The following is a 22,013-nucleotide window of genomic DNA, read 5'->3' as shown; positions in this document are numbered from 1 at the left end:
AAGTCACAGAGACCATGTAAGATGTTTAAACAGACAGGGATCTAATAGCACTGTTTGTACAAATACTCAGTGTCATTTGTTACTCATGTGTAGCCTACTTTATTTTATAAAAGATTTTAGGCAACTTTTCAGAAGAGATACGGTAATGTATGAACTCTGTCTTTAAAGTTGACCTCTGAGCTTTTTGGCAGTCTGCTCAGTCAGTTAGAGGTTTCTTGCTCCAAAAGAACATCTATCGTTTACTTTCAGTGGACTCGTGTTAATCCTGTTGTTTAGTTTTGAAAGGAGTTTCTCACCTGGGACCTCCCAGAAGGAATACCGACCTAGCCCTGCAGGGGGCAGTGTTCTCAGCAGCACCCCTGCTATATATGCATGCAGTGGAGCGTCTTATGAGGATCTTCTGCTCAGCGTCCAGAGGGACAAGCAGGAGGCTGCACACGGGACTTGACCGCAGGAGCAGAGGGTGCGGCTCAGGTGCACAGAAGCCTGCGATTCCCCTGCTGGCCTTCGGACAGTCTGACACTGTGACTCAACTCTGCTGGGCGTCTGGAAGGTCCTACCTAGCAGATTATCCAGAGTTAATTTCTAGAGAAAGGAAAAAGAGCATTTTGGAAGCTATGATATAAATGAATTGAAATGGTTGTCATTTTGACTAAGGAAACAGGACGGGAAAGCTGAAGCCACCTTGAAGGGAGTCCCTCTCGAACCGCTAAACCTCTGGGCCGAGGGAGGGTCATTTTTCTGCAGTTTTCCGTCTCTCCCTGAGTCGGGCTTTCTTCCCCTCCTCCGATGGGTCTGAAATGTGACTCTGACATATGCCCCACGCAGCCACATGCCTTCCTGACCTATTCATTCTCAGGCAGCCCCGAGCCCTAAATAAGGAACAAATGTCATCCCAGGCCGACTTCCACCCGCCACTCCCTACAAAATCGGTGACCTTTTCCAGATCGAGCCGGCGACAACAGCTTTTTTATGCAGCCACTCACCTGGGACAGGTGCGCCCGAGCAGCCCCCACAGTGCCTTTCCTGGAGGCCTTGGCCCCGGAGCCTCCCTGTTCATCCAACACTCTCTCCTCCTTCCTTGGCATCCCACTGAGCAGGGAAAATTTCCTTTCTCCTCAAATGTCACCTCAGCTATGCTTTCCCAACCGCCCCCCATCTTCTCTAGTGGAGAGCCCTGCCCCCATCACTCTCCATCCCTTCACCTGTTTTACTTTCCTGGTATGTCTTAGCACCACTTGGCCTTTTCTTATACGTCTACTTGTGGTCTAGCTCCCCCACTAGAACGAATGTGCTGCTGAGACAGGGACTGTTGAGTTTGGGGCTTTGTTGTTGTTGTTGTTTATGGCTCAGAGCCCAGAACAGTCCTTGGCACATAATTGGCACTTGGATGAATGCATGAGTGGATGGATGTATGGATGGCTGATGGATGGAGGGATGGGTGGATGGATGATGGATGGATGGTAGGTGGATGAATGGATAGATGGGTGGGTGGATGATGGATGATGGGTGGATAGATGGATGGATGGGTGAATTTAAATTGAAATGCAGTCTCTGGCTCCTTATTAAAAGTGACTGCCCAGTGGTCCTCACATACACATGCATCCCTGCCTTTTGCTCTCCACCACCACTGACCAACCGACCATCTCTGTAACTTTGCCAGACGAAATTATTTTCTACCTTGAACTTGGAAACCTCCACGTAGTCTCTATCAGAAAGGATATCAAAACTGTTAAGAGGCAAGGTCTTGTGTGTTGTTATGGTTGGTGATTGAATGCCATGCCAGGAGAATACCATTAGTTGACTATTACGGGTGTGTTGTCCTTGGCTTGCTAAGAGAGGACTGTCTCCCGGGAGAATGGCAGTGAGCAGGCTTACGCAGGGTGGCTTCACGAGCAGAACCCGCAGCGGTTCATGCGGCACGTTCGCTGCTCAGCACGTGGGCATGTTGGGTGAGAGCAGTCTGTATCAGGGCCTGAAGGAAGCCAAGCTCCATCTGTACACCCAATTCCAGCTGTTAATTTCAGCAGCCTTCATTTCCAAGTTGACATGGAGCCAGCTGAGAAGCACAATTTTGTTAAGAAACAAGGGTTCTGGTCCTTCCTCGGCTGCGTGATCTTGAGAACGTCATCTCCCCTTGCCGCAGCTGTTTGATCTGTTGTACGGTGAAAAGATTGGCTGAGATGATCTCTAAGGTTTTTCCCGGTGTAGTATTTTTGATTGTATTAACATCTCCTATTTATATGGCTTTCAGATTTCCTTTTAAAGTCTGCCTTTGTTAGCGTGCCTCTCTAACACGCCTTCCCATCTTTTTGGTCAGGTGCTTTGTCTCCTTGATGAAACCGCAGCCTTTCCAAGGCGGAGAACCCTGTCTTACCTCTAGGTTTGGTACCCCGGGTCTAGCGCAAGGCCCGGTACTCATGCATTCGGTGCACAGTGCAGCCCAGCTCTTCCCCCTGCATCTGCTTACCTGTTGGTTGAGTTGTCACTGTATAGTGAGATGTCCCCAAAGGCAGTGAACCTGTGCCAAATTCACAAATCATCCTCGCGTAAGTTCTCAGCATCTGATCGCTCTTGCTTGCTGTCTCTGACATCTCTGAGATGCAGCAACTTCTTTTAATCTTCTCTCTTCTCCTTCTCCTTTAATTTCATCCCAGTAAAACAGCATTGAGGCTTCAGGGTCACACTCGGATCCCATTCCATCATTTACCACTTAGCTGTGCAAAACTGGGCAAGTTACCTTCCATCCCTGAGCCTTGCAGTTTGGTTACAGGGTTAAGTGCCTAGCATGGTACCTAAGAGGTACTAAATAAATGTTAGTGGTTCCCTCCCGGGCTCAGCTCATAGTGTCCCTTCCCCTTAGAGCTTTCCCAGCCAACCCATCTTGGCAATTGTCCTCTAGGCATCCTAGGATATGATACTTCTATTACTGTTGGTCTTGGAACATCTGAACTGACTTCTGCAAAATGGACTATAAAATGCTAAAACGTCAGGGAGCCTCATGGTGCCTACGAAAGTGTCTCCTCCTTTCTTAGTCCAGTGGCTGGCAAATAGCAGGTGCTCGATTCATGCTGTGTGCCGGCAAAGGCAACAGCACAGTGCGAAGGAGGAGCGCGTCCTCACCACGTGGCCTCGGGTCGGCCACAAGCCCTCTCTCTGCTTCAGCTGTCTCATCACTCAGACGAAAATCTTGGTCCCAGATATCCCCCAGGCCCTTGCACCTCTGATACCCTGTGCCGTGCTGCCGCACCAGGTTTTTACCAAAGTATGAAAGCCGCATCCTCAATGCAGGAGTTTCCCGCAACACAGAGGGGCCTCGCTGAACACGGGCACAGCCTTCTTGCCTGAGCGGCTGTGCTCAGGTCACTGACGAGGATGCGTGTGGTTTGGGGCTCGCCCTTCTTCACAAGTGCGCTGGCTCCCCACCCAGGGGAAAGACCGGCACTGGTTTCTCTCATGCAAGAATATACATCATGACGCATGTGTACCAGGCATTTCAACCCAGAGTCAGTGAGAGGAGACTGGTTTCTCACTGAGGATGCTAAGGAGGTCAGTTACGAAACTCACCATAGAGAGATCATCTGGTGAAGGAAGGGTGGTGGCAGCTGTAATTAAATGGTGGTAAATATGGGCTTTGGAGTCAAGGTGCCTTGCCTGCAAATTTCTGGTCTAGAGAGATCTAACACAGTGACAGTCTAGGATCCCGTTGGCTCCACTTGACGCAACACCACGTGGAGACCTTCTGTGCTTTACAGGGCTGGGGGCAGCATGCACGTCCTCATTGTGGAAGACTCCTTCCCTGGCTTCTCCTCCTCCTTTGTTCAACAGCTAAGCGCTGGGAGGGCCCAGCCCTCCACCTTGGCCGTCTTCTCCATTCGCCTCTCCTGTGGATGAGCTTGTGTTCTCAAATATCATTTAAGATCCAGATCTGCTGTTTGGATCTCAGACGTAACCAGCAAAACAGAACTCTTGATTCCACCCAAATTATGTTCTATCCATATGTTGAAATACCCTCAGCTATGAAAAAGCATGTGATAATAATACATGTAACAATTCAGATAAATCTCAAAAATAGTATGCTGTTGGAATAGTTCTGTATCTGATGGTGATGGTAGTTACCTGGCTGTGCACAACTACCAAAATTTCTCAAACTGCACCTAAGATGGATGAATGTATTGAATTATATTGTACTTTGTTAAAGCTTGGGGAAGAAGGACTCCATAATTTCTAGTCTAAGCAACTGGGCAGATTGAGAGAGGGAGCTGTTCTTTCCTGACCTGGATGACACAGTTCGGGAAGAGAAAAAAAATCAAGATTTCAATTTGGGCTATTTAAGCCTGAGGTGCCTATTAGATGTTCAAAGTAGAGGTGTCAGGTGGGCAGTTGAATTTATGGTTCTGGAACTCAGTGTAGAGGGCAGACCGGAGATAATAAATTTTGAAGTTGTCAACGTATAGGTGGTATTTAAAGCAAGGGCCTGGAGGAGATTGCCAAGGACACGGAGAGGCTGGGGAGGCTGGAGGCCAGGAGAGCCCGGGGGAGTGAGGGAGCCCGGGGCACCCCAGCATTTGTAGCAAGGACTCAGTAGGGCAAACTTTGTAAAATTATTACTGGCCTATTCCAGTGATTACCTCCCTGCTCGCTATGTGGTGATCATTTTCTGTTAAGGTGAAATTTACACAATTTTATGTAAGTAGCTATTTTTCAATGTGCAGTTTCAGTGGTGTTGAGTTATTTACAACATGATGCAGTTGACTCCTCTCTCTAGTTTTAAGATTTTTTTTAATCACCCTGTCCTCATCAAATCATCATTCCACATCTCCCCTCCAACCATCTCCTGTTAACCTCTAATCTGCTTTCTGTCTTTACGGACTTGCCTGTTCTGGACATATCATATAAGAGGAATCATATAGTATGTGATCTTTTGTGTGTGGCTTCTTTGATCGAGCACAATGTGTGTGAGGTTCATCCAGGCTATGGCAAGTATCGTACTTCGTTCCTTTTCATGGCTGGATACGTTATATTATTGTATTATTATTCCATGTCTTTCCCCACCTTGACTCCAGAGCATGCACGAGTGAGTGGTCCTGCCTGAGAATGCCCCCCTCGTATACTCTCTTCCTCGCCTCCCTCCCCTCCTGCCTGTGCTGATTTGTGTTGCACCTTTTGTTTTGGTGCGGTCTGCCTGCTCCTTAGTGACACCCAGCAGCACCTCTTCTGCATCCCCCAGGACACGTACCTTAATGATTTCTTAAAGTCGCCCCTACCACCTCTTTCTTGGAGCCTGATTGGGTCCAAACACAAGCTAAGTTGTTGTTTTTCCGACATGAACATTCAGCGAGCAGGAAGGGAGCCCTTGGATGCCGTCCGCACTGTGCTGAGCCCCGGGACACCTGGGGTTACAAGAGCAGTGGAGTCTGCACCCTTTTCCCACACGACCCATCCCCTTACCAGGTGCAGGGGAGGTGAGCGCTCTCATTTCTGCCTCTCGGTGTGGCGCTTGGCCCGAGCACGTCACCTGCACACAGGTCCCTCAGGAGATGTTTGATGACTGTGATGTGTGTGTACAGCACTAACCTCTCCCCTCCTGTCCAGGCTTGTGTGTCTCTAACGTGATCTTTCTTAAAGAAAAGAAGAAAAGTGAAACCCTTGGTTTCTAACCCCACAAATCATCCGTTGTTCCTTTCCCGGACAGCAGCAAGAATGTTCTTTTCAGAATAGAATCCTTATCTCATTGGCTGCTTACTTACAGCGCCACCATACTGCTACTCCGAGGGGCGCTGTTCCCACTGTCTTCTTTGCAAATGGTGCTCCCAAGCTGTGCAACAGGATGGTCCTGCCTGCCTAAGACCCTTGTGTGTCCCACCTGGAGAGACCTCCTTCTGGGCCCCGCAGGCACGCCCTGCCAGCTTCAGCCTCGTCACCCCACTGCCAGCTCACCCTCCTCCCCGTGGTCTGTGTGTCTCAGTCACACTGGCCTTTAGTCCTTTGAGGGGTGTATTCCCCTGACACCCATTAATTCTCCTGTTCTCTGAAAACACCAGGTGAGAGTCTTTCCCTACCGCCTGCTGTCAGCATCAGACCCCGCGGGTTAGGGACTCAGACCCGCAAGACTGCATATACTTCAGACACTAGTCTCAGATGTTGGGTCCCTGGGTTACCCACGCTTCTGTTCAACTCGGCTCCAAAGTCGGGGGTTTCCAAGACCCCCCCTCCCAGGTAGGTTTGCTACTTTGCTAGAAGGACTCATGGAACTCAGGAAGGTGCTTTACTTACTGCCACTGGTTTATTATGAAAGATGCAATTCAGGCCCGGCCACATGGAAAAGATGCACCAGGCAGGGTATGAGGGGTGGACCATCCCCTCTGCGACCCACCGCCCTCCCAGAACCTCCGTGTGCTCCCCCTCTCAGAAGCTCTCTGCAGCCTGTCGTTTAGGGGTTTGCATGGGGGCTTCATCATGTAGGCATGGTTGACAGTCACTGGCCATCAGCAGTGAACTCAGGCTCCAGCCCCTCCCGCCTCTCCCCTGGAGGCGGGAGGGGGTGGAGCTGGAGCCGAATGTTCCATTCTTCCCATCAAAGCTTGGCTCTTCTGGCAACCAGCCTGCATCCTGAAGCCATCGTGAAGGGGCTGCCAAAGGATTTCCTCATTAGAACAAAAGATGTTCTTATCACTCAGGAAATTCCAAGGATTTTAGGAGCTCCGTGCCAGGAAGCAGGAGCAAGCACCAAATCTCCTTCTGTGACAGCTCAGCGCTCGTCCTTACCAAGCTTCCCACGGCAAGGTTTTAACACACACTGTTCCCCCGGCCTTGACACCCTAAACACCTTCCTTCAGACCTCAATGTAATCCTTATTTCTTCAGACGACCTCCTGGCCGTCATCCCCTTGTGGACCCTGACCTCGCTCTGGACCCCTCCCTCTCAGTCCTTTCAGAGTCACGGCTCCACATTTGTCAGTGTGAGTGGTTGGTGACCTTGCCCTGTGGTGTGGCTGAGTTACGTTCCCCCAAAGTTCATACGTTGAAGTCGTAACCCGCAATGCCTCAGAATGTGACTGTACCTGGAGTTAGGATCTTTAGAGAGAGAGAATTTGGTAAAATGAGGTCATTAGAACGGGCCTAACATGAAATGAATAGTGTTCTTGTAAGAAGAGGTGATTAAGACAAAGACACACGGAGGGGTGACCCTGTGAAGACCCAGGGAGAAGATGGCCGTGTACAGGCCCAGGAGAGAGACCTCGGAAGGAACAGCCTGCCCAAATCTTGATCGCAAACTTCTCAGCCTCCAGAACTGTGAGAACACAGGTGTCTGCTGTTTAAGCCGCCAGTCTGTGGCGATGGGTTAGAGCAGCCCTCACAGTCTCCTACGCACCCCAAAATTGAGTCCTTTGGGCCCAGGTCGCACAGTTCATAATTGGAAAAGCCAGATCCTGAACGTTGCCCTTCAAATCCTGCAAGAGGTGCTTTTTCTGCAACCCCACTAGGAAGGTTAGAGGACTGCTCCCAAGCACGGTTATTACTGATTCAAGGAGTGTCTGAGAGTGAAGGATCTGAGAGACGCCCACCGATTGTGTTTTTAAAAAGAGGCAGATCCAAGAAGCCCACGGATGGAGGTGACAGCCGGGTCCAGGCCGGCTCTGCTCCCCGAGCTGAGGCCGCGTCTAAGAGGTGAAGGAGCCAGCATCCTGGGAGCCCGTGTGATGAAAGCAGCCTTGGAAGAGAGCCCAGCGGCTGGCTCCGCGTCTGTCCCTTTTTAGTTTTTCCCATTCCCCGAGACCAAAGATCACGGAAGGAAGAGGAGAGAAATCATTATTTGAGATGGAGCAGGCGTTTTTGAACGTAAGTTAAGCTGACGGGGGCCCGCTCGGGGCTGACTTGGGGGGTGGGGACACTTGTTCCTACATCTCGCCAGATAGAATCGTCATCCGGAGGCTCTTTTCTGAGTCTCAGGCCTGCCTTCTCTGTTCTCCCTCGGTGCCCCTGGGTGGGCTGCGCTCTCAGCTCGGTGCCCTGGGATAAAGGCTGAAGGAACTTGGACTCAGAGTGCCCGATGGGGACCAGAGGACCCTGCAGAGCCCCAGACCCCTGCCTGCAGCCCCAGGAGGCGCCCGGGGCAGGAACAGGTGGGCTGATGAAATACACCTTGAGAGCCTTTCCGCCCATTCTGTCTGTGCCCTTCGGAGCTTTACCCGCTGCAGCCCCTCCCCTGGAGAGAGAAATGCCCTGCAGATTGTTCCTAACCACGAGTCTTGGTGTAAAACATGGGCTTTTGCAACAGAGAGACCTGAACACAACTCCAGCTCTGAGGTCCTTAGCCACATGTCTCTGACATTGACTTTCCCTCCCTAAACCTCAGTTTGCCTTCTGAGAGATGAGCCCTGTGCCCACCTTGTGGGGTTGTTGTAAGGGGTTCGGAGATGAGGCAAAGAAAGCACATATCATGGTGCCTGGGCAACGTGCTCACAGAGCAGGGGCTTCCCTGAGACAACAGGCTCCCCTCGGGGCCCGCTGTGCGCACACACACACAGCACACGTGCAAAACTAACGTGGGTGGGATGGTCCAGCTTGAGAGGATGTTGAGAAAAGGCATTGCTGGCCTAGAATAAAGAGACCTCATGATCAGGCCGGAAGGGAGCTTTGAGGTCATCAAATCCGGAGTTCTGCTCAGTACAGATAAGCCCCCTCCCACAGCATGCCTGCTCAGGTGACTTTCCGCTCCCAAAGGTCCCCAAGCCTGCCGTGCATCGGCATTCATAGAGCTGCCCTTTGCAGAGAAATACCCCCGGCTTCACCCCAGGAGAATCTGCTTCAGGGAAGTCCAGCTGGGACCTGGCAGGCGGCAGCCAAACCATTTGAGAAGCTTTTTGTAGAGGTCATACAATCGGAAAAGTCAGGACTAGGTCCGTTTCCTTCAGTGCGTGTCTCCAGCAGTTGGCGCATGGCCCAGGTCGCAGCAGGGATGTGGTGAATACTTGCTGGTCGGGGCTGATCACGCAGCCTCGTCTGGAACTCTTCCGGTGCTCGGAAGCTCCTCCCTGGAAATGCAGCTCATTTCTGTTGTGGTGAACTCCAGTGGTCTGGCTTGTAATAAGCAAAATCTATTTTCCTTCAATCTTCACTTGTAAAGCCTAATTCTACCTTTCAGAGTGACACTGATTCTAATTCCTCCCAGAAGGGATTATCTCTCAGCTACAGAGGTCAGTAAGGGTGGAGTGTTTTTCTCCAAATGAAATCAGGGTTGGCTGAACAAGGAATAAACTGGAGGGGTCGGGGAGCTTCATCAAGCAGCCTCCAGGAGGCAAAATGATTGACAGCAGGACCTTTTTAACTAGAGCCCATGGCTTCCAACTCAAGGACATGCTGTATAAACGCAGGGTGCATCAACCTGGTTAAGAGCCCCAGTGATGCCCGCGGAAATAGGTATCTTTACTATTTTACAGAGGAGGAAACTGAGGCGCTGAGAATTTGCCCAGGATTACCATTCACGCATAGAAGAGCTTGAATTTGAACTAGGTGAGAATCATATTAAAGTTCAAGGAGAGAAGAGGAGGCCACGTTAGGGAACCTCATGCACAGGAAAGACGTGGAGCGTAGAGTTGGTGGTGGAGTCCCGGCTCTTGCGTCGCCGGCGTGTTCCTCAACACCTCATTCCTTTCTCTGGGCTTCACCTGTCAAACTCGGTGGTCCCAGAATAATTACTAAGCCCTCCGCAGCTCATACAGACTTCTGTGATGCCCAGGGTGCATTTAGCTGGAGCCAAACCGGGAAAGTGGGAGCGGTGAGACGTGCAAGTTCAGAAACAGCCCTTTTCAACCCATTCAGGGCTGTTTAAATCCCCTTTAATGCTGCATCTTCTCAGGAGATGTTTTATTATTCTGCACCCACTAGCCGGGGGCACCTCTGCCTGTGGAGCAGTACTTTTCAGATGTTTAGTAAACAGTAATGTGATACTCTGTGTTTTCCTTAGTACAGGCATCCTGCACTCAGACATGCATTGAATGGTACCATTAAAGGCTTTTCTATTTTAAAAGAACTTAATAGAATAAATACAAGGTTGGAAGAGCATTGTTGCTTTCTCTGCTCAGACCTAGTACAGCCCCCGGTTATCACATTTTCAAATTCGCCTGCTGGTATATAAGGACAGCTGGTTTGATACACAGCTGGGATTGGCACACTCCCTCTGTGCACCCTGGAGCTTTCCTGGGCGTGGGAAAAAGCACTAGAAGCATCCATGATCCGCGCTAGAGCTACCTGCTCCTGGAGTTTACCTGGAATGGTTAACTAGTACCATCCTCCACCTCACTGACATAGAGTTCTCCAGATGGGCTGGGTTGATGGGTTATAAATAATGTTTCTTTTTCATTCATTCATCCATTTATTCATCCGTCTATCCATCCATCCATCTATCCATCCATCCACACTCAGCTGGGCCCCAGAAGCATTAAACTTTTCCATCAGGGAAGCAAAATCATTAAATTTGAGCTTTTAAAATATTTCTAGGGCTGAGTAAAGCAAAATGGAATGGCACAGGGCCCTCCCTGAGGGAAAGGTGATCAGGTGTGACTCTCCTAAGGTCTCAGAGAAGGAGAGATGATGAGGGCAAGGATGGAAGAGCTAGGAAGGGGATGAGTTTGACAACCAGCAGGTAAGATGTGTAGGAGTTGATTGCAGCAGTGATGAGATATAGGAGGAGAGGAAGGTGTCAGGGTGGAGTCAAAGGTTCTAGCTTTGGTGACAAGTTGGAAATCGATGCTCCCAACCAGCAGAATGGGCAGGACTCAGGGCGTTTTTTAGGAGGAGAAAATTGTGGATTTGACTTTGAACAGTTTGAGTTGAAGGTTGTTGCGGAAACAGTCAAATGAAGATGGTGAGCAGATAGCTAGATTTAAGAATAAGAAGCTCTGGAAAGTAGTCTGAGGTGGAGATGGGGGGGTTCTCCCCCTACCGGTGGTATGTGGAGCCCTTGGAGTGGAGTCCATCATCCAGGGATAAAATGTACAGTAAAAAGAGGGGGCCAGGGATGGGAGTTGGGGAGCCGAGCATGGAAGGGGAGGCAGAGAGGAGTCGCATGAAGGAGGTGGGGAAGGAATGTTCAGAGCCGGGAGACTAGTGTCACAGAAACTAAAGGCTTCCAGAAGTTTCAGGGGAGCAGTGGGAAGAGCCAGCAGGGTGGGAGTTGGGGGAGCAGTCGGCCACATTTTGCAGAGTCCGGTCTGTACAGCTAGTGTCAGTGCTGGAATAGGAACACTTAGACTTTATGAACAATGGCCATCACGAAAGGGAAGGAGAGAAATGCCTTCAGTCGAGCATCCATCACCAGCCCGGGGGTTTGCACACATTATCTTCTTGGATCTGCACACCCATTCTCGGAGACAGGTGGGAGATTCTATCCTTGCCTTTTTACAATAAGGAGATTGAGACTCAGAGAAGTTACGCCTTGGTCAAGCAATACAGAGCTGGAGCTGGAACCCTGTTTTGCCTGGTTTTAAAACCCTTTGTCTTTCTGATTTACCATGCTGCCTTCCGCACACCTGGCGAGCGAATACCTTGCCTGCCCTTTCCACGTCCAGTGTCTCACGCGGAACCATCATCATTCCCGGCTCCCCCGGAGCCTCACCTCCTGAGTGGCAGGAACCCTGCCTTGAGCCAAAAGCTGCGGAAGGCGGGAGCCAGGGGAGTTCCCCGTCTGGAGCCATCCGTCTACTGGCTGGTGACACCAACACCAGGGCCCCAGCAGAATAGCAAGCTTGTTCGCTCTTGTCTGGCTGTTAGTGGTGATGCATGAATAAGCAAAGAAGACAGCTTCATTTTCATAAGTTAACTTGCGCCTCGAGTAAGGAAGACGGGAAACAGTGCATTTAATCATAACCACCGGGCCAGCATGGAAAACAGTGACAAAGCCTTTTCTGTTCGTCCTAGTGTTTTATGATAACAACTCCTAAGAAGAGGAGACAGGCGGTGTGGAATGCAGAGGGAGGCAGCACACCTGGTCATCTCCCCAGGAGGAGTCCCTGGGATTTTACCTCTTAATAGGGTGACAAGCCCCGAAGTGTTTGCATCGTCAAGATTAAGGCTTTGGACTTTGGAGACCAGGGTGTCAATGCCACCTGGCTGATGAGCTGGATTGGCAGAGCTGCAAAAGATAATGTGTCTCATATGTGCTGTCACCGGGGACCAGAGGGGACACTATGCCTAGAAGGGTGTTACAGGACAGCACTGTTATCAGAAAAACTCTGGGGGGGCTTGGCAGTTTGGAGGTCTGTGTGGAAGGGGCAGGTGCAGCCCGCAGTGCGGCAGGGGCTGTGTGGATGCCTCCGGCGGGGGCGGGGGAGGGGATGGGAAGCAGGCATCGCCCACTTTCCCCCGTCGAATCCATTACTCCCTGCCCTCCATTCGTCTGACTTACCAGTGTTTCTGTCATTGCATGTACCTCGCTGCTTCATAATTGTCTATCTGTCTCCTCCTAACTGCCTCTAGGGTGCTGGCTATGTTTTATTTGTCACTGATTCCTTAGTATTTTGTGTGGTATCTGACACACAGCAGACCCTCAGTCGATATTTACACTGAACCAGAGTCTGGGCAGAGTAAGGATTGTGTCAGCAAAGGCAGGGAGGGGGCTGATGAGATTGCAGATGCCTGAATACAGGCACATGGGGCAGAGTGCAGGGCCAGGGAATTCTGGGCATAATGCTAACAGCAAAGACCCACTGGACATTTTACTATTTTCCATGTACTGTTAATGGAGACGTTTGAATAAGCAAAGAACACAGCTTCTTTTTCACAGATTAACTTGTGCCTAGAGAAAAAAATGTTTAATTCTGAGGTATGAACTTTTTGTCAATCCCATGTTATTAGTGAATGACGAAACAGGCACAGAGAGGTTAAGTAACTTGTCCAAGGTCACACAGCTGCTTGCTATGTGAGGAGCCAGGATTTGAACCTGGGCAGTCTGGCTCTGCCATTCATCTTCTTCACCACTTTTCCTCAAGAAGTGTAGCATTGGAGATTGCCACTGAATTCTGCTGGTTTATGTGCAATTTTTAGACACCGACTGAGTGTGCTAAGGACCCTGCAGGTGAACATGACCACTGACTGTAGCAAGGACAGAGCTTCCAGGCCCTAATCAGTAATTCTCAAAGTTTAATGTGCATCCAGATTACCTGGGGATTTTTTTTTAATGGAAGTACTGGGGATAGAACCCAGGACCTCATGCATGCTAAGCAGCCACTCTACCACAGAGCTGTACCCTCTCCCCAACCTGGGGATTTTTTTTAATGCTGATTACTCAACCCAAGAGCCAGAATTCTTATTTAGAAGTGTTGTGTGAGGAGGGAATTCATATGTGATATTACTCCTACAGTCCGGGATCCTTTGAGATAAGATAAAGGAATGAGAACAAAATATCACGTTATTTTGCTCATAAAAGTTATATTGGAGGGTTTGACTCAGATGTGTATCTGCAGTGGGTGCCTCTATTCGTAATACCCAACCCAGAGCCGGCATCGCCCACCCCATCCCAGGAGGTGTGGGGCATCTGCCATCTCGTCTGGAGGGGTCCTGCCACAGAAAACTGATTCAGGGTGGTGCCCTGCCGGCACGCTGGCTCCTGGGAGAAGGATGAAGGAAGGGGCTAAGCTACCTAAACTCAATTCTCTCTGCAACTAACCGGGTCAGGTCACTCCTTCCGCATCCTTATGGGAGAGAAAGGTTGGGGTAAGACGCCAGGAAATCCCTCCTTCACAAAACCAGAGATGTAGGGGAAGGCAGCCTCCAGGTCACAGTTAACTTCCTAGTCGAGGCCCGGGCGTCTGCATTTTTAACAAGAAGCCCAGGTGTTTTCGTAGCAGATGGTCCTCAGACCACACCTAGAGAAACAAGGTTTTAGAAGGACCTCATTGTTGTGCTTGATGACCTCCAAAAAGAAAACCACGTGGATGGGCTCGCTGTCTTCCAAAAGCTGACGGATGAGCTTGAATGATGATATTTTTAAAAAGAGCCATTACTTACATAGTGCTTAATGTGTCCCAGCCCCTATGATTAGCCCTTACACGTGTGAAGTCATTTAAATGTGCGAAGTCACAACAGCTGTAAGAGTTAGATACGGAGGCAGAGAGAGGTTAAGTCGTTTTCTCAAGGATACACAGCTAAAGAAGTGGAGGGCTAGGAATCGGAAGCAGGCAATCTGGTTCCAGTCTTCACCTCCAGCTACGCTGCTTGCATGTGGCTCCCTGTCCACGGACACAGACCCCAGCCATCATTTTGATCATCAACAGAGCCGCTGATGACTTCATACAAAAAAAAAAGCCAAAATGAAGTCTTAGCAGCTGTTTATCATTTTGCTTTCTCAACCAATGGATAGTAACCTTTCAGCTCTCTTGGGGCAAAGTAAGGATTTTGTTTTCTTAACCTTGAAGAGGACTGGCAGACGTGAAAGGGCTGTGTGCCCCCGTCCTAGGAAATGCAGCCACGGTGCAAACTGAGAGAAGGGAAACTTGGTTGCTGTTCTCTGAGATAACATGCCTTAAGGTTAACCAGGCAAATTACTCCTTCTCCGGAGATTAAGACCTTGAGTTCAAGCCTTCCAGTAGAGCAACTGATATAGAAAATGCTTTCAAGCGCTGCCTGCCGTTTTCCATGTAGGCAAGGAAGATGCCAAAGATCCCACAGCTGAGTGGGAGAATGGGGTGACATTGGGGGATGGGGAGAGGGTGCAACGCTTTGCAGCCTCAGGGATGTGGATACACTTAAGCACTGACATAAGTGGTCTCCAGTCAGGAGAGGTTTATGCAGCGAATGTCATTTATTTAGCAGATATTTATTAATGCCTCTGAGTGTGTTAGATATTACGGAGTCCTTGCCCTTGGACGAATGGCGGGATGGACGTTTACAGATGAGCAGTGTGTGTGTGCCCGAATGTCACCCACTCTGTCCTTGACAGGACGTAAGTCAACTGATGGCAGGAATACCGGGAGGATGCTCTAGGTAGAGATGCCACCATCTCAGGCGGGAATTCGCAGGCGGCTCCGTGCTAGAGATGGGCCTGAAAGGATTACCGGTGGGGGCGGCAGGGGGCAAAGGCAATCCCCACCACGCGAGAGCAGTGCCAGGAAAACACAGAGGTGGGAACGCGAGCAGGAGAACTGTCCCTTTTCATGTGGCTGTTAGAGAATTCGTCTGAAAGAACACAATTCATGGAATGTCAGAATGTGGAGTGTGGACTTTCAGACAGCTGAAGAGTGTCCTTCCTGAAAGTCAGGTGGCCACCCTAAAGTCAATGAAACAGTCATTCCCCTTTGTCGGTTGTGAGCATGTGACACCCGTCACCCTACCAAAACCAACGTGGCAGCGCCAACCAGGGGTCATCGGTGATAATGAACCTGCTCCCCCAAGGACCCCACATCCTCTCTGCATCCCAGCCTCGCAGTGGGGTTTATTAAATGGGCTCTCCAGTGAGGTCATTGCATCAGGACTCAGCGCACGGCTTTCTATGCTGAGGGCCCCATGCCTTTCAGATCTAACTGTTGTGCATGAACGTCCCAAGCTTGTTGCGGGCGGAATTGATTGGCTCTTGCGCGTCCTGAATCGGTGATCTGTTTTTCTGAGGGATTCTACAAGTTCTGAATGTGATCATATGCGATGACAAAGTGGGTGGTAGTATTTTTCCTATGCCTCCAATTTATGTGTTTGTGTTGGAGTGATGATTTAGATGGGAGCTCGATAAATTGATCAAATAAATTACACCAAACCCACACACCATCATTTCAGGGAGCTGTCATCACACCAAGGAGGTTCTGTTTCACCCAGCGTGGTGTTCCCGGAGAACCGCTGTGTTTTCTTCACATGCTTCGGGGCTTCCATGCGGTCAGAAAGGGCTTTCTTTCTCAGGCTGGCCAACGGTGTAAGGATCTGAGCTCCAGAAGGCATCAGTTAGCTGTGGATGACAATGACTGTTAGTCCTGTGACCTTTAACAAGTTGTTTAAACTTTGAGCCTTGGTTTCTCTTCCTGTAAAATATGTATTTATAACTTCTACCTTAAACATTTGTCATATAGGTAAGCAATAATGTTTTGAGACGGTGGAAAGGATCTGGGTGTCAGATAAGTGTAGATTCATCCCCTGGCTCCACCACTAGTTATGTAAATCACAGTCCTACGAGAGCCTCAGTGTCCTACTCTGTAAAATGCTGTTGATAATAGTTGCAAGAAATGCCTCCTGCACCTGGCATGACAGGGTTGTCTTAACGGAAGATAGTTGATTCTGATGCCTTCTTGCCCTACTTAGAAGTCCTGAGCCCAGAAACATTAACGCTCTAAGAAATTGGGGTGAGTGGCTCACTCACCCGAGGTGCTGAGATGCTAAGAAATTGACCGAGAGGCCTGACTCATACCTTCGACGTTGGCCTCAGTACACGAGAGAGTGAGGCCAACGTCAAAGCTGAGCTCTGGGGACACAGAAGCAGTTGTTCCCCTAGAAAACACTCCTGCCTTGAGATGATGCTTCTTGGCACGAGATGAAGTGGACGTGAGAGTAAAAACGCTGCGGGAAGGTGGCTCTTCTCTGGGTGCTCCCTTCTCGTTAACCAGGGGTCCTTTCTTCCTCGCTGAGTGGGAAAATTATCTCCGCTCATGCTCCGAAAGCCAATAAATTACTATACATTAGGAAATAGTGAACTGGAACATTTGAAGAAGACTGTGTCAGTAAATAAATATGTTGCATGAGTTGAGGGAGGGAGGGAGGGATAGATGGATGGATGGATGGTTTGGGATTCTGGCTTTATCACAGATTAACTGGGTGGCCTTGGGCAAGTTAACTAACTACCCTGGGCAACCGCCATTTCTTCTCTGTAAAATGGGGATAATGAAAATAGGTGGGCTGCCTAAGTGTGAGAATTAAACACATTAATACAAAGTATGCGCTTAGGTCAGGGCCTGGCGCGTCGTAAAAGCTCCCAATAACGAAAGCTGTGTTATGATGACTTGCTGTTGTCACGGCTCCTGTTCAGTACTCACTGTTCCACGTGGCTGGGCTTCTTTTAAGACCTCTGCATCCTCTGTACTTCACAGGTCAGCAGGTCCTGGGCCTGGTAGAGAACCAGAGTGATTGGTACCTTGGAAACCTGTGGAAAAATCACCGGCCTTGGCCTGCCCTTGGGAGGGGCTACAACACAGGTGAGTCCTGAGGGTGGCTTGCTGGGGAGGGGGTGGGGGTTGCAAAGAGCGATGTGAGGACTCAGTGCTCCTTCCTTGGGGAGAGGCGGTGGGCCACAGCGTGGGAGAAGGCCGCCTGGTTGCCTGAGTTCTGCGGTGGACGGTACATAGGCTGTTGGCCTTCTGGTTCTTGCTTAGAGCTGCAGCTACAGGCATATAGGTACTGGGCCTGGCAGTCGGTGCCATTCTCACCAGAAAGCCCCTCCCCTGACCGACCTTCAGTCCCAGATCCACTGAGCGTCTTTGCGAGTATGCCCTGTAGGTTGCTTGACTCCTAGAGATCATTCTGCCCCTTTTAGGTCCCCAGGATCTGCGTGCACCATGAACAGTCAGGATTCGTCTTCTTTGTATAGGGAGGAAAGTAGCCAATGTCCTATTGACTTTTTTTTTTTAATGGAAGTGTAGTCAGTTTACAATGTGTAAATTTCTGGTGTACAGCATAATATTTCAGTCATACATGTACATACATATATTCATTTTCATATTCTTTTTCATTATAGGTTACTAAGAGATATTGAATATAGTTCCCTATGCTATCCAGTAGAAACTTGTTGTTTATCTATTTTATATATAGGAGTTAATATCTGCAAATCTCAAATTCCCAGTTTATCTCTTCCCACCCCTTTTCCCCTCAGTAACCATAAGATTGTTTTCTATGTCTGTAAGTCTGTTTCTGTTTTGTAAGTAAGTTCATTTGTCTCATTTTTTAAAGATTGCACATGTAAGTCATATCATATGGTTTTTTTCTTTCTTTTTCTGGCTTACTTCACTTGTATGACATTCTCCAGGTCCATCCATGTTGCTGCAAATGGCATTATTTCATTCTTTTTTATGGCTGAGTAGTATTCCATTGTATATATGTGTGTGTGTCTGAGGACTTTTTTATCCAGTCATCCGCTATTGACTCTTAAAGTTTCGGGTCAGAATGACATAAATTCTGCTAACAGTTCATTGGCTAAAGCATGTCATGTGGTCATGCCCACCTTTAATGGGTGTGGCCAAGTGCAACTCTACCATGTCCCTGAAAGGAGAGAAGGCAGAAATATTTGGTAACTGGCACTATGGCGTACCACAGCCCCTAAACACCATGTGTCTGAAGTCAGATCTATTTTCTACCTTGTTGCTACTTCAAATGTGTATCTCCTCTTTTCTTTCTCTCTTGATACCATCCTTCATTCATTCATTCATTCTTTGTTCATCTCCTGCCTGTCTGATGCTTCCTGTGCACTGGGCTCTATACTAGTGCCCCAGACACAGCCCATGACCTCATGGAGCAGAGAAACAGTGAAACTAGAACTACCTCCCTCTCTGTAGGCTCGGGTCCCACCACTGTCTACCCTTGACCTCCACCTTTGATCCCTACCTTTGCCTCTCGATCCTGCCTCTTCCCCTCCATCCTCTTTGCCACTTCTTTCATACCCTGTTCTCAAAGGATGCAGACCTGTGATCTGTATCAGGACTAGAATTGGAGCTCAGGGAGCCGTAGGGTAGGTGAGGCCAAGAAGGGCTGGAACTTGGCACCTGAGACCGGTGGTACTGGGTTGGAGCAGGGCTCTGGGGATGGCACCACCTGAAGGTGACAGGTAGCAGCCTGTCCTGGAGGCTAAGGTCATTCTATAGTAGGAAGAGCCAAAGAGTCACCTCTGAGAGCTGAGGGTCGGATTCCCCAGAAGTCAGACGCAAACACAGGGCCCCAGAGGCCGCAGGAAAAAGGATGAGAGTCAAACTTCCAGAAGGGAAAGTTCAGAGATCCGGTCCAAATGGGGTCAAAGCTGGAATCAGACAAGGAAAGAAAGGTCCAGGTCAAGGTCCTGAGCAGCCAGAGGTCAGGGAGCCCTGTATTGAAGGCCGGCCTTTGAGTTGGTGGACATGCTGATATTGGACAGAACATCCAGGCGTGCCTCATGGGATGTAATTCTTCCCCGCAATGCCTACCAGGCATTACTGGAAGCCTGTAGAGGTTGCAGTTGAAGAATTTTAACCACCAGCCCTTAGTAGACCCACAGCTGCATCCCCGAGGCTCCCCTGCTGGGCTGGGCCTTAACCCTTGAGTTGCTGGATGGAGGGGAGCTCTGGGGAGTGCCTGAGTTCAGGGGCTCAGAGCAGCAGCTCTGATTAGCCGGTTTGGAGGTATTTCTGTGTCTTAATTATGGGTAAGGCAGTGCCTCTGCATACCAGCTAAGGGCTGGCCAGGCACTGTGCTGGGTGCATTCAAGGTGGTAATCTTACCTCTTGAGGCAGGTGCGATTCTTGTCTCTGTTTTATACCCAGGATGCTCAAGCTTAGAGAGTTGTCATCTGAAAAGTAAGGCTGCTGTTAACTACTAACCTTCCTAGCTTGCACTTGAGTGGCTTTCAAGAATACTTTTTAAAACTGTGGAATCCTGGACTCTGCCCCTTGAAACGTCTGGGCAGGGGCCCAGGATTCTGCCCTATAGGAAGCCTCCAGATGTTTCTGGAGCAGAAGGTCCAAGGCTCTGCTCTGATGAAACGTGGCACCTGTTTCCCATTCCAGCCAGCTTCCCCAGGAACTGTTTTTTCAGTGCATTTGAGGTTGGACCCTTTAGGGGCCCACCGGGGCCAGTGGGAGGGCTCCCTGTGTCCCCTTTGATCAGTAAATGACCACCCCGCGTTGATCTCCTGTGCCCAGATTCTGGCACATCCACTCCAGGCTTTCGTAAGCCAGAGACACTCATGTTTGTCGGGTGGGAGAGAAGGGGCATCTCAGGTAAACCCTGGTGTGTGTTTAGTTCCCATCTTCTGCAATATAGAATGAAAGAAAATGTCACGTGGAGATAAACCGCAGTGCCTCCAGGACACAGCACTGGGGTCATGGTTATCTGCGTCAGACAAAAACCGCCGGTCATCAATCCGGGTTTGCAGATGGAAGAAAAATGGAGCACGCTAGGGAATTTATTATGACCTAAATGGCACGTCCCCTCCCGCTACTCCTCGTCTCAGCACGTGAGGTCAGGAGACGTACAGGGACCTCGACCCTCTCCAGCTCCTACTCGATATGCCAAGGCCGTGAGTTACCTCCCTTGCTGCTTCTAAAAGGGCAGAGCAGATAGGAAAGAGCCCTGTTAGAAGGGATGTGTCCGTTTAAATAAGCCAGTGACACCAAATGATCATTAGGAAAGGATTTATGCGACATCAAAATGCATTGGCTTTCACGATGGGGATTTGTTATTTTAAGACTGAGGATTGCGCCCTGATCCGTGGATGAGTCATCCAGACGCTTAGATTCTCAGGGGCATCGAGGACGGCCCTGGAGGGAACCTGCCCCCTAAATCCCAGAGCATCTCAAGCCTCCAGAAGGGGTATGTCCAGCCAAGCCCCATGTGGAGCCTTGAGCTTGGTGCTAGGAAACCGAAGCAGGTCCAGGTTAGGTTGCAATTCAGCCATTTAGTCTCCTGGGTCCAAGTCGCTTCACCTCCTTGAAACTTGCTCCTCTCCCTTGTGAAATGAGTTAAATAACACCGGCACCCAGCGTGCGAGGATTAGCAAGGTCACCTGTTTAATGAGCTTAGCCTGTGTCCCTGTTGCATTTTTCTGCCGCTCAGTCTATCAGGCAATGGAATCCACCTGCTTTAAAAACGGTGGCGACCTGATTGCCTAGGGTTTGCTAAGGCTTCCTCAGCCCTAGGGTCAGAAAGAACCAGTACGTATTTTGCTTTTCCCCAAATATAATGCAGCCACCTTGCAGTTTTTCTCTCTCCACTACCTGGAAAATGTTAACTTTTCATATTATTTTAGATGCAAAAAAAATGACAAATTTAGTGTGTCTATCAGCCGTGTTCTACTTTGAAAATCCCCAGAAAAAGCATGAAATGTTTGACTTGGAGGCTCTGCCTTCATGACCAGTCGCTTTTCCGCCTTGTGCCTCTGGGAAGCTGCTCAAGTGTCAAGCCCTGGGTTCTTCATCTGTAATCTGGGAATGGTGGTCCTCCCCGAGCCCGCGGTGAGGCTCCCACGTGGTGGTGTAGCTACAGGGCACTGGTAAACCTAAGTGCTTTTGGAAGTTGGTTATTGTTTTTCTTTCTCCTCCTAACCACAGCTTAGCTGAGAACCAGTTTTCAAGAAATTCAGATTCAGCCCCATTTACCAGATTCAGCTGCATTCACCAGGCACCCTTCTAGGTACCTCCCAGTGCATCATCTTGGTTAATTGCTAGAATTATCTTGGATGGTAGACATTCACCTTCAAAGAGCCAGCCAGTTTCCCCCTCTTCTTTGTTTTTCTTTCCCAGTCTGCTTGCACGCAGCCCACAGGGCCCTAAAAGATCAGAGATCTGCCCACCTCGCCCACTCACCCAACTCCCGTCTTTCTGGAGCAGTTTACAACTTAATTCCGTATTAAGGGAGCTGGTAAGCCACAGCAGCTGTGAACCACCTGGCAGATGCCAGAACAGGGTCCTTGCCATCTCCGTTCAGGTGAAATAAAGGGTAACTCCCACATTCTTGCACAGAGAGGTGTCCATTCCCGACCATTCTGTCAATGTATCGTGTCCTGGTGCGAGCAGCTGTCATTCACGCAGCACTCAGCTGTCTGCAGGACTTTAAACAAATAAACAAACAAAACCAAGATGATGACAGTCTCAGAAAGATTCAACCTACTTCAGGTCATATGCTGACGGCGAATATCTTAAAAACAAACAGCAGCACAGAAGAGAAGGGGGTGGGGAGCGCTGACAGCAGCAGGTGTTTGGAGAACGAGTGCGGGAAGGCAGGTCAGAAGGGGGAAGATGGCGAGTTCAGGAGAGGTTTGCTCGTGCTGGATCCCGGGGGCTTCTCAAGGAGAGGCTG

The 22,013-nt window shown here is 49.6% G+C and overlaps 1 protein-coding gene across 6 annotated transcripts in view; it reads left to right on the top strand.

Annotated features, from left to right (window-relative positions):
- Positions 1–22,013, top strand: part of LARGE1 (LARGE xylosyl- and glucuronyltransferase 1) — a 491,734-nt gene that overhangs the window by 366,810 nt on the left and 102,911 nt on the right. For all 6 annotated transcript variants that reach the window (XM_074375446.1, XM_074375448.1, XM_074375447.1 and 3 more), the window contains one exon: positions 17,066–17,170. In XM_074375446.1, coding sequence (XP_074231547.1) covers positions 17,066–17,170 — 105 coding nt within the window. The remainder of the gene's footprint in view (positions 1–17,065; positions 17,171–22,013) is intronic.

The sequence above is a fragment of the Camelus bactrianus genome, chromosome 12 (genome assembly GCF_048773025.1).
Source record: "Camelus bactrianus isolate YW-2024 breed Bactrian camel chromosome 12, ASM4877302v1, whole genome shotgun sequence".
NCBI lineage: Eukaryota > Metazoa > Chordata > Mammalia > Artiodactyla > Camelidae > Camelus > Camelus bactrianus.
This window is presented reverse-complemented; position numbering and strand designations above follow the sequence as displayed.